This window comes from Eurosta solidaginis, chromosome 4, assembly GCF_040869045.1.
Source record: "Eurosta solidaginis isolate ZX-2024a chromosome 4, ASM4086904v1, whole genome shotgun sequence".
Taxonomy (NCBI): domain Eukaryota; kingdom Metazoa; phylum Arthropoda; class Insecta; order Diptera; family Tephritidae; genus Eurosta; species Eurosta solidaginis.
Genome location: NC_090322.1, coordinates 32,794,537 through 32,807,624, shown reverse-complemented (window position 1 = coordinate 32,807,624; position 13,088 = coordinate 32,794,537). Strand labels below are relative to the sequence as shown.

Here is a 13,088-nt window from a genome sequence, read left to right as displayed (position 1 = left end):
TGTCAAGTGTATTGTGCGAAACATTGAAGCCCATCGTGAATCAACTGATTGGACCTTAACCCGCGAAAAAAATCGACACACACCACCTCTTCGTTCTTGTGGTTGTTGTTGTTGTAGCGGTGCTTCGCCCCATTCAATAGGTGCGACCGATCACAAATTGTCATCAATATCCTCTAACGGGAGTCTAAGGAAACTTGCTGTTCCAACAGGGGTTGACCATAATGTGAAGGGTGTTAGAGGCGTTGGTTCCACATTACAATTAAAGAGATGGTTGGTGTCATGTGGGGACACATTGCAAGCAGGGCATACATTTTGTATATCGGGGTTGATTCTGGATAGGTAAGAGTTTAACCTGTTACAGTATCCAGATCGAAGTTGAGCTAGAGTGACTCGCGTTTCCCTGGGGAGTGTGTGTTCCTCTTCCGCCAGTTTTGGGTACTGTTCTTTGAGTACTGAATTTACCGGGCAATTCCTGGCATAAAGATCCGACGTCTGTTTGTGGAGGTCACTGAAGACCTGATTGTGTTTTTTTGCTTCATACGGCTGAGTTCTCAGGTGCCGTATTTCCTCATAATGCTTACGAAGATGACTCCGTAAGCCCCTCGGCGGGGTTGGCTCATCAATCAGATGTCTGTTGGTATTCCCAGGTTTCTGGGTATTCAACAGGAACTGTTTGGTTAGCTTCTCATGTCTCTCCCTGATGGGGAGTATTCTCGCCACATTATGTAGATGGTGTTCTGGAGACATAAGGAAACAGCGCGTGCCGGTTCTGAGAGCAGTATTTTGGCAGGCCTGTAGCTTTTTCCAGTAGTTTTTAGGCTTGTCGACCATATGTGGGACGTGTAGCATGCAATCGGCTGGCCAATTGCTTTGTAAGTGGTAATGAGCGTTTGTTTGTCTTTGCCCCAAGTACTGCCAGCAAGAGATTTGACGGTTTTATTACGGCTCTGGATTTTCGGTACAATTGCGGCTGCATGCTCACCAAAATGTAGATCCTGATCAAACGTCACACCCAAGATTTTGGGTTGTGGGACAGTCGGCAGCGTAGTGCCATCGACGTGGATGTTCAAAATGGTCGACATTTGGGACGTCCATGTTGTAAATAAGGTCGCGGAGGATTTAGTCGGTGATAATGCCAGGTTTCGCGAGGCGAAAAAACTGGAAAGGTCAGGGAGGTAGCCGTTTATTCTGTTGCAAAGCTCATCGATCTGTGCGCCTGTGGCCATTATTGTGCAGTAATCGGCGTAGGCAACGATGGTATCTCCTTCTGGTGGTGAAGGTAGCTTAGATGTGTAGAAATTAAACAAAAGTGGGGATAGGACACCACCCTGTGGCACACCGTTTTTAATTCTTCTTGGTTTTGATGTTTCGTTGGGGGTTAAGATACTTGGCTTGGATATCATACGTGGTTCCAGGCTCTGGATCAGGGACTGGTATCAGTCTTAGACCGGCCATAGTGACGAATTGTCACACGTGATTGGTTGTCACGTCCTGCACGAGGTGCCCCTGCTTCTACTGATAATGGCGGATCTAGAGAGGACAACTCGATAAAACCCGCACCCCTGAGTCATTGTGCCGAGCTCAGGGGAGGGAGGACCCTGTTAAGGGTCAAGATCGGTACTCAATGGTGACGAACCGGATTGTTAGGGACTTGATTTTGACTATGGATAGGAATTGATGACTTTGGGCTGGTAGGTGCAGTATTCTGCCACCTTAGTAGGTCGGGGTGAAACCCTATCGAAATGGCTGGTAGGCTAATGCTGCACCTGCCCACGTCCCGTTAAAACCGTGGCGGGCCTCAAGGTACGTTCCGACTCCGTCGCCGTTAAGTTGGTGGTGTAGGTGCGGTTGAAGATTTACCCGCTTTGCGTCCGGTCTGGCTCTGAACGCATTACTCATAAGGTAATGCGTCAACCCTCGCGTGGCCTCCCTGCGCAGCATAGATAACCACGGGACCGTTGAAGGGCGACTACACAATCGGCTCCGGATAGCGGCCTTGAGGGGGGACTTCTTAGAATGGACACGAAGACGAAGAAAAAGGAGGGTAGGAGTGACGGCGAAAGTCGTCATGGTGCGGGGGACGCGACAGGTGCGGAGAGTGCTCCGAAGCAGGTCGCCGCCAGCCGGGAAAGCTCCCGGCGGGTCAAAAGGGCTGATCAGACGGATCAGCGCAGGGGTTTGGTTTCAAACCCCGTAGGTACGGGTAGTTCGGTTAGTGGAGGGGTGTCGAAACCGACACCCAATGTAGGCCCATATGGGGCTGTGACAGGGAAAGGCAGAGGTCCGACGAATGCGACGGAGCAGCCCAGTACTAGTAAGGAAGCCCTGTCGCGAGGAGCTTTCCCAACGGGAGCCCTGGGGTCGAAGCCTGCCGGGAAAGGTAGGCGATCGACGCCGCGTAGGAAAGCTCTGGGTGATCGGCGCTTAGCTGAGAAGATCTTGGAGCGCTACGGCGGAAGGGATGCAGCTCAGATGTCTGAGAAGCATTCCCGGACGCTGGAGTGGGCCAGGAGCGTCGTAGCTTGCGACGACCACACACCGGTGTCGAACGATGCGGGTGAGCAGCAGGGTTTGGGGGCTATGAAGCGGCAAAGGTCGGATGAGCGGAATGCCTCAACGACAAAAAGGGCCCGAGGAGGTGGGGACGCAATTTCGTTTAGCGAAATCGCTAAACGTGCAGGCTCCATCACCCTCGGGGTCCTGGATAGGAGTAGGGAGGATGGTGCCATCTCCCGAGAGGAGTGGCCGTGGGTCGCCAGCGCCATATCAGCGGCCTATATGACCGCTGTTATGGAGAGCCCAGGTACGCGGCCATGCTTCGAATACTCGGGGTGGTATCATGGTTTTAGACTGATTACTTGTGCTGACGAGCGGTCGGCCTGTATCTTTAAGAAAATAATTTCTTTGGTAGGGGAGGTCTGGAGGGGGGCCAGACTCGAGGCCGTGGAACGGAGGGATCTCCCCCTTCGACCGAGGGCTCGGGTGTGGTTGCCTGCCGGGCCATCTCAGCCGGAGAAAATACTCGAACTAATGCGTTACTGCAACCCGAACCTTCCGACGCATAACTGGAGGGTCCTCAGAGTAGAGGAGGCTGTTGGGCCACGTCGGCAAGTGCTGATTCTGCTAAACGCAGAGTCCACCGGTCCTCTCTCTGACACGAGGGGAGTTATCTCCTATGGCCTCGAGCGTGTGGTTCTTAAAATCTACCACGCCGATTCCAGGGGGGATGGTTCCTCTCCCACAGAGACTGTTCGGGAGGTGGAGGCGTCCGCAGGGGAGCCAGTACCCATGGTTGTGGATGCTGACTCCGCTAATTTGGACAGCGAAAGCACTGTTGACGTCCCGTCAATAGCGGGATCTGTCATCAGTGCTAGTCGTCTGGATGATAGGGCCGAGGAGGAGCTCCTGGCCTCCGAGGGCGAATCATCGATGGCGGGATCCGTCATCAGTGTAAGTCGTCTGTTGGGGGAGGAGGAGGACCTCCTAGTCTCCGAGGGCGAAGCCGCCAAGGATGGGGTGCAGAAGAAGAAGAGTGGTGTTGATGGAAATCCGTCAAATCAATCTTCAGCATTCTAAGGCGGCTTCCGCAAACTTGTTGCTCTGTCTTGAGAAAGGCGGAGTGGATATTGTCCTTGTCCAGGAGCCGTGGCTGAGTAGTAACGGCGGAAAAATTTCTGGATTAAGGACGGGAAAATTCAACACCTTGGTGCATGGGGAGGCAGGTAGGCCTAGATCCTGTGTGCTTATTAAAAAAGGAATTTAAAGCTTTTATTCTCTCTAATTTCAGCAATGCTGACGTAACCACGGTCTGCCTCGAGCGAGGCAGTAGCGAATTGTGGGTGGTCTCAGCGTATATGCCCCATGGGGACGTAACGGGACCACCGCCTGTGATACTGGGCGAAATCACCGCTGAAGCAAGGCGGAGAGGTGTTGGCGTAATCATAGGTGCCGATGCTAATGCACACCATAGCATATGGGGGAGCTCGGATACGAACACCAGAGGTGAGTCTTTATTTACTTTTATTGTAGATGAGGGACTTTGTATATGTAATAGGGGGAATGACCCGACTTTTATTACTGCGGTAAGGGAGGAGGTCTTGGACCTCACCCTGGTTAGCAGAGAACTGGAAGATCGGATATCTGGATGGAGGGTTCTCAACGAGCACTCTTTCTCTGATCACCGATATATTCAGTTCTCGGTGAATGAAGAACGTCCCGGTAAAATATCTTTTAGGAACCCTAAAAGTACCAACTGGGACTTGTATTGTAGGAAGTTGGGAGAGCTATTGCCTGAGGCGCCTATCGCTGGTTCGGACCTGTCCGAATCTGAAATAGACGATCTGGTGGAAAACTTCACCTTGGCAGGCAATAGCGCCTTTCAACAGTCCTGCCCACTGAAAACTTACAGGGGGAAGGGCAAGCCGCCCTGGTGGTCTGATTCCCTTGACGACCTAAGAGCGTCCAGTAGGCGGCTCTTTAATAGAGCCAGGAGGAGTAGACTACCCTCGGACTGGGAGCTCTATAAGGTGAGTCTGGGGATTTATAAATATGAAATAAGGTTAGCCAAGCGGGATTCATGGCGAAGCTTCTGTGAAAACGTGGAGGGCTGCAATGAATCCGCGAGGCTTAGAAAAATACTCTCTAGGAATCCCGCCCCTCGGGGGTATCTGAGAGATGATGGTGGGGACTGGTCGATGAGTAGCGAGGAGTCCCTGAGACTTTTACTGGACAATCATTTTCCCGATGTCCCAGTTGCGCAGGGATCTTCGCTTGCGTGGTCGGCGGTTGCTGGCCATGCAGAAATGCCTGCCATCCCACTACGGGAAAGTCAAATATCCTGGGCTATAAATTCGTTCAAGCCCTATAAGTCACCCGGTCCGGATGGCATCATTCCTGCGCAACTTCAAAGGTCTTTAGGGATTTCCTGCCGCTGGTTGGCCATCATCTACACTAACTGCCTCAGGCTTAACTATATCCCTAGGTCGTGGCACACGGTTAGGGTCATCTTCATTCCGAAGGCCGGCAGGGGCTCTCATGTAACACCTAAGGATTTCAGGCCAATCAGTCTCTCGTCGTTTCTTCTTAAGACGCTTGAGCGGCTGATTGACCTGTACCTACGAGAAAGGATACCTGGGGGGTTACTGTCGGCTTCACAGCATGCGTACTGCAAAGGCAGATCGACGGAAACGGCTCTCCATTCGATTGTAAAGCAAATAGAGGGGTCTCTAGAACATAAAGAATATGCTCTGGGTGCCTTTCTAGACATCGAGGGGGCTTTTAACAATGTTCTACCGGGGGCAATCGAAAGAGCTCTGGTGGGTTTAGGAGTCGAAGCGGCTCTGGTTGAATTTATTAGCAAACTTCTATGCGGCAGAATTGTCGCAGCGGAGTGGGGAGGAGCCATAATAAGGAGGAAGGTGTGCAGGGGCACGCCACAGGGAGGTGTCCTATCTCCTCTGCTCTGGGTTGTGGTAGTCAACGAGCTTCTTGTGGAGCTGGAAGCCAATGGCTGTCGGGTGGTTGCCTATGCAGATGACCTCGCTATCCTAGTCAGGGGCAAATTTCTGGGCACCCTGCGCGATGTTCTGCAGGGATACCTGGATACTGTGGCTAGGTGGGCTGAATCATGTGGAGTGGCGGTCAACCCGGGAAAAACAGAATTGGTTCTTTTTACAAGGAGATATAAGATACCCGACTTCAGAACTCCTTCGATTGGAGGGGTACCGTTGGTACTTACTGACAGGGTTAAATATTTGGGAATTGTTCTGGACAAGAAGCTGTCCTGGAGGCCCAATGTGGAAGATAGGGCCAGGAAGGCCGCGGTTGCCTTGTACTGCTGCAGGGGGGCTATCGGAAAGAGATGGGGGCTCTCGCCAGGAGTAGTACACTGGCTTTATGAGATGGTTGTCAAACCGATTCTGCTATATGGGGTGCTGGTCTGGTGGAAAGCACTGGACACGGCGAGCACCTCCAAAATGCTAGTGTCAGTGCAACGGACGGCGCTTATCGGCATCAGTGGCGCTATGAGAACAACACCTACCTTGGCACTGAATGTCATGCTGAATATACATCCAGTAGATATTGCGGGAAAGGCAGCCGCGGCCCGGTCGTTGGTCAGGCTTCGTGATATGGGTTATATGCTTTCTGATTTCGGACACTCTAGCCTTCTTACTAGTTTCGACTTTATCCCGGACAGGACGGACTATTGCATGCCGGTGGCCGCTCCCTATACAACCTTCACCCCAGTCATTCCCCCGAGGGAGGAGTGGAGAAGAGGAATTATCTGGGGCATGGGACCGGTTAACTTGTTCACGGATGGGTCGAAGTTGGACGGAAAGGTTGGCGGGGGGGTCTTTTGTCAAGAGCTAAATGTAAGCCGCAAGTTTAAGTTGGCTGATCACTGCAGTGTATTCCAAGCGGAAGTTGCTGCGATTAAGGATGCGGTGGATGAAATGCTATCCAGCGCTACTACGGTTAGGGAATTTAACATCTACTCTGATAGCCAAGCGGCTATAAAGGCCTTGAGCTCAACTACAGTGCGATCGAGGGTGGTCTGGGAGTGCCTGACCACACTTGCGATTGCATCGAATTATTTTACAATTAAGATTATCTGGGTCCCGGGCCATAGTGATATTCCGGGTAACTGTCAAGCGGATCTCTTAGCCCGAATCGGTACAACTGAACCGGATGAAGATGGCTGTAGGGATTTCGGGATTCCGCTAGCCACCTGTGGATTGCTCTTCCATAGCTGGGCCTCGAGTCAGCTCAGCAAACGTTGGGCGGACACTACGTCTTGTAGGATATCAAGATCTTTCTGGCCGAAAGTGGATGGCAGGAGGTCTGCTGAAATAATTGGGTTCACTAAGGCTCACCTATCAATGGTCATTGGGGTTTTGACAGGGCACTGTCCCATGGGTATCCATGCGGTACGTCTCAATATATTGGAAACTCCATCCTGCTGCAGCTGTATGGAGGATGATGAGGTGGAATCACCAAATCACTTTATGCTTGACTGCCCAGCTTTTGCCAGAACTAGGCGAAAGTATTTTGGTCGTGACTCACTTGGATCTCCCGAGGAGCTATCCAAGGTTGAGATCGGGATCATTCGGAACTTTATCGTTGCTACCCAACGATTCTCTAAGTAGTTATATCTACGTCACCGTTAGTTTAGTTTATTATATGTGGTATCACAACGGACCGTCATGTTGTCCAAGTGAGCTTCCTCTCATCAGGGAAGCTACCACCCAACCTGACCTGACCTGATGTTTCGTTTCTAAATTGCACCGATAACTGCCGACCACCCAGATAATTTGCCGTCCACCTTTTAAGACATGGGGGAAGGGCAGACCCTTCCAGGTCTTGCAGTGTCATGGTTGACCGTATCAAAAGCTTTTGATAGGTCTAGCGCAACGAGAACTGTTCTCTGGCGGGGATTTTGATTTAAACCGCAATTTATCTGGGTTTGATGGCATTTAGCGCGGTGGTGGTGCTATGGAGTTTTCTGAAGCCATGGTGATGACAGGCTAGCTGCAAATTTGCTTTGAAGTAGGGGAGCAAAATGGCTTCAAGCGTCTTGGCTACTGGCAATAGGAGAGATATCGGGCGATATGACTCTCCTATGTTAGCTGGTTTCCCAGGATTTAGTAGCGGGACCACCTTGGCCATTTTCCATTTTTCGGGAATGACGAACGTGGAAAGAGACAGGTTGAAGACATGCACCAAATATTTGAAACCTCCTTTCCCTAGGATTTTAAGCATCGGAATGGCTATGCCTTCTGGGCCAACTGCTTTGGATGTTTAGCATGACCGATGGCATCCTCAACCTCTTTGGGGGTGATGGTAATTGGAGACGCGCTGAATTTATGTTTATGTGCGACTCCATTGGCCCTCCGTCTATCTTTGTCGACCGTAGAATGCATTATATATTGTCGGCAGAAAGCGCTCGCGCATTTTTTCGCATCCGACAGCACTTTATCGCCAACGGCGATGGAAATTTTGTCATTGTGCTTAGACGAATTCGATAGGGACTTTACGGTGGACCAAAGCTTACCTACACCGGCAGTGAGGTTACAACCGATTAGGTGCTCATCCACAAGCAGTCTGATGCGTTGGTTTATATCCCTTATTTGGGGGTCACCGGGATCGAGCTGTCTTATAAGGTCACGTTCTTTCGCTAAATTTGCGGCCTCCGCCGAATTCCGAGGCCGAATTTCGGGAATTCTACCGGCGGAAATGAAGTGAGCCGATGCGGATTCAATGACCTTGCGGAAAGCACGCTCCCCTTGGCGAGCACCAGTCGGGATAGCGAGGGCAGCAAAGCGGTTGTCTGTAAAGGATTTTTATTCCTCCCACTTTCCTTTTTTTAAGTTTATGAAAGACCGTTTTCTGTGATGATGAAATCGGCGGTACGCTCGAACGAAGTAGGTATAGGCAGGTGATCAGATGCCAATGTTACCATCGCCTGCCAGTTGACGTAATTTACGAGTCACATCTTCGTCGATTTTAAAGCCGCCTTCGACAGCACGAAGAGGAGTTGCCTATATGCCGCTATGTCTGAATTTGGTTTCCCCGCAAAACTTATACGGCTGTGCAAAATGACGTTGGGCAACACCATCAGCTCAGTCCGAATTGGGAAGGACCTCTCCGAGCCGTTCGAAACTAAACGATGTTTCAGAGAGGGTGACCCTCTAAAGCTCGATGTCTTTAATTTGATGATGGAGAAAATTATAGTAGCTGCAGAACTTAACCGCTCTGGAATAATATTCTATAAAAGCGTGCAATTACTGGCGTATGCTGATGACATTGATATCATCGGCCTAAACACCCGCGCCGTTAGTTCTGCTTACCCCAAACTGGAAAAAAAGCGGTAAAGATGGGTTTGATGGTTAATGAGGACAAAACGAAGCACCTGCTGTCATCGAGCAAAGAGTCAGTGCATATGCGCCTTGGCAACCACGCTATTATTGGCAGCCATAATTTCGAAATTTCGAATGGCGGCCACCGTGGTGTGATGGTAGCGTGCTCCGCCTATCACGCCGTATGCCCTGGGTTCAACTCCCGGGCAAAGCAACATCAAAATTTTAGAAATAAGATTTTTCAATTAGAAGAAAATTTTTCTAAGCGGGGTCGCCCCTCGGCAGTGTCTGGCAAGCGCTCCGATTGTATTTCTGACATGAAAAGCTCTCAGTGAAAACTCATCTGCCTTGCAGATGCCGTTCGGAGTCGGCATAAAACATGTAGGTCCCGTCCGGCCAATTTGTAGGGAAAAATCAAGAGGAGCACGACGCAAATTGGAAGAGAAGCTCGGCCTTAGATCTCTTCGGAGGTTATCGCGCCTTACATTTATTTTTTTTTTTTATAATTTCGAAATTGTAAAAGACTTCGTTTATTTGGGAACCAGCAACAACACTAGCAACAAAATCAGCTCTGAAATCCAGCGAAGAATCACTCTTGCCAATAAATGCTACTTTGGACTAGGTAGGCAATTGAAAAGTAAAGTCCTCTATCGGCAAACGAAAATCATACTCTACAAGTCACTAATCGTATCCGTCCTGCTATATGGTGCAGAAGCATGGACCATGACCAACAGCAGATGAAGCGGCTCTGGAAGTGTTCGTGAGAAAAGTTCTTCGAAAGATTTATGGACCTCTACGCGTTGGCGATGGCGAGTACCGAAGAAGATTTAACGATGAGCTGTACGAGCTATACGCAGACATCAACATAGTCCAGCGAATTAAAACGCAGCGACTGCGCTGGCTAAGCCACGTTATGCGGATGATAGATGACGCCAAGAAAGTGTTTCCATCGGAACCCGCCTATGGAAGCAGAGGTAGAGGGCGGTCCTCACTTCGTTGGAAGGACCAGGTGGAAAACGACTTAAACTCCCTTGGGGTGATCAATTGGAGCCTGTTGGCAGAGAGAACGAGCGACTGGCGCGCCTTGTTGGACGGCCATAACCGTTTAAACGGTTAAGCGCCAATTAAGTAAGTAAGTAATTAGTGAAGCATAATTGTGATTGTGAAGTACTTTGAGTTATTTAGCAGAAGTTATTTGAGTTATTTAGCAGGAGGTACATACGTATCAGGAATTTCCTAAAATTCGTTACAGTATTTTCTTACTTACTGATTAATTTCCCAGTCCCTCCTATGTCATCTCATTTATTATGAAAACTGCAGTGTTCCCCTTCTCCACTTTCATTTGCTTCTAACATCCTGATAATGTAGTTTTCCCTATTGGTTTCGCTCTTACATTTTGATCTCGTCAACTTTTCTCTTTTCTGTCGCTCTTTGTGCTCCAGTTCGACTTTATGACAGAGAGTTATATACATATTTTATGTTTCTACAAAAGTTTGCTTCTTGTCGTCTCCTATAATATAGATACTATTTATTGTTTCGGAAGCGATTACTTACGGTTGCATCGGCTGAACTGTGTTGGCTGAAATTAGAAAAAAAAATATGTATATTAAAAAATTAAAGCCCTCTAGCAAATATATGAGAATAATCTATAGGTTCATACAAATCATCTTTAGGTTCATTCGGGAGAATTGTAGAAAGGGAAAGGGTGTACTCTGCGGAGCACTTATCAAGCATTTTTATGAATATACACTTTCTGGGCTGATTATGCACACCAAACAATAGAATGCCTCTGAATCACCATTATCCCGCGGCAGGTCAACTCGATTTGAAAAGATATCGAGTTAAGATAAGTTACGAAATCAAATAATTCACCTGATGCAGTCACACCCACGTTGATGCACGTTTAAACAGCCCGTTTCTAGTCATTCTATGGTTACTACCGACTTATAAGCTGATTATCACTCTGATTTGTATTTCGAAAAGCTGCTGAAGGATTAAAGTTAGGTTCCTACGCTTATGGTCTTATGCCGGATACATATCCAGTACGTTCCAATAATAAGCACAGTTACAAGCTGCACCATCTCGTAACAATTTAGTGTGACCACATTGAACCTTCTAGGCCGTCCCTACCCCCACATTCTAGTTCCAGAGAAATTGCCTTGCCTGCTACAGAAACAGTATACCCCAAGGGTAGATGACGTTGACAATTGGGTTGGAGAAGCTATAAATTTCCGCTTGAAAGGGTTGCGCTACACAACTCCTTGAATACCAATCTCATTTACGGATAGCTTTAGTTTTTATCAAGCTCGGGGACGCCAGCATACCAAAATCAATATCATATTACAATCATATAAAATTTTTTTTAGTCAAACTAAGCCATCCTAATGTGTAGCAGAAATACTAAAAATAATCTTTGTGCATTGCCGACGGAAGTTGGTACCTCTAGCCTGCCTACCACAACATGACACGCATTGAGTTGGCAACAGAATAAATAAAAAAGAACTACAACAACTAAAAAAATCTTTGCACTCATCATAAGTTAGATATTCGCAATGGCATGACAGCGCCAGTTCAAATGTGCAAAACAACAAAAACAAAGTGCTAAATATTATTCGCAGTGTTGCCATCGTGGTAGCACCAAAAATTCCGGTTTTGCCCCTTGCCCTTTTTTTGGTCCTCTTTAAAATGTTTGCCCCTTTTTGGCTCCAAATCTATTTCGGCAATACATATTGTGAAATTTGTAATGTGTTTTATGTGTGTCGAAGTTTTATTTTATTTGTTTCGTTATGTATGAAGTGGCAACTCGGCACTCAACTGATAACGAAAACTATAATCGATAAACTGTGTCATGAGGTTGTATATTTGCTTTCCAGCTTGTGCAACAGCATAGTGTCACCTTCTGAGAGTTTCGACCCTTTAACTTCAGATTATAATACATTTTTGTCTCCCGTACCTTATTTTCATTATACCTCTGAAGAATATATACGAATTAAAAAATAATATAAATTTATAGACGAATTCATTGAAAGAAAGATGCGTAATATATGTCGCGACTTCATAATTAAATTAATAGAGCAATTAAGGCAACGTTTGCCGCACAATATAGAAACGCTTAGCAAAATAGATTTCTTTTTTTTTTTAATTTCACAAATGAAAAAAAAAACAAGTATAGCACTGATGAAATAACGAGATTACAAATGCATTGGTAAAATACCTACCTCCAAAATTGGAAAAATGTGACTTCAACATTAAGGTTTTGGTTTGATGTTAAACACTATAATTCCAAAAGCTTCTCGATTTTGTGCTGCCACTAAGTAATGCTGAAGTTGCAAGAACGTTTTCAAACATGAGTTTGATTAAAAGCAAACACAGAAATAAAATGAGTTTGGTTATGTTGAATTGGCTTCTGACAATAGGAAGTGGTCTTAAACGGCTGAATAAATGCTGTCATGACTTTGAAATAAACAACGATCTCTTAAAATTAGTGAACACAACAAATATTTATGAGTGTAGCAGAAATAACAATTTATCTTCTGAGGACGAAATCATAGATTTTGAAGTCTAATACTGTTTTCACACAGAAACTTAATGATCTCATTTCACCTGCTAATGAAATCGTAAATTTTCTGCTTTCACACAGAAGTAACTGCTCGATTAGTATGAAGGATGGGACAGACAATCATCATGGCGGAACGATACAAGGTGACATGGTGACATACCTACAAACAAAAAAAATTCCATGTACTTGTAAATTCGATGGACAAATGTCAAAATCGTACTGCGCCGGTAGTTGATGTATCAAATCAAATAAAAAAGGTTATAATCAGCTGTTCGATGCGACCACCTTGTATCGTTACGCCATGCAGACAATGACATTTGCTTTGACAAATGACATTTTTAAGCACTGAACACACCAAAAACTAAGAAGCGGAAACGGAAGCGGAACGCTGCCAACAGAGTTGCATTGTGCTTTTGACTTCATTAGGCGTTCGATTAGCTACTAATGAAATAATAATAGATTCGAATTTTGTAGGGAAGATTGAGCTCAATAAGCCTCTTAATGTAGTAAATTGCCTTTATTATTCAATAAGCCGTCTGTGTGAAAATAGTATAAGGCCCTTCAAATATATCTCGTCCCAGCATAAACTTGAATATCACACACGTGTATTTTAATGGTGATTCGTACACCCGTAGGACGTTAAAAATTTAATAAAATAATTGGAAAAAATTTAA

The 13,088-nt window shown here is 46.9% G+C and overlaps 1 protein-coding gene across 1 annotated transcript in view; it reads right to left on the bottom strand.

Annotated features, from left to right (window-relative positions):
- The window catches only part of LOC137249554 (uncharacterized), a 404,307-nt gene that overhangs the window by 118,109 nt on the left and 273,110 nt on the right, over nt 1-13,088 (bottom strand). Inside the window, exon 4 of the mRNA XM_067781183.1 lies at nt 10,410-10,435. Coding sequence (XP_067637284.1) covers nt 10,410-10,435 — 26 coding nt within the window. The remainder of the gene's footprint in view (nt 1-10,409; nt 10,436-13,088) is intronic.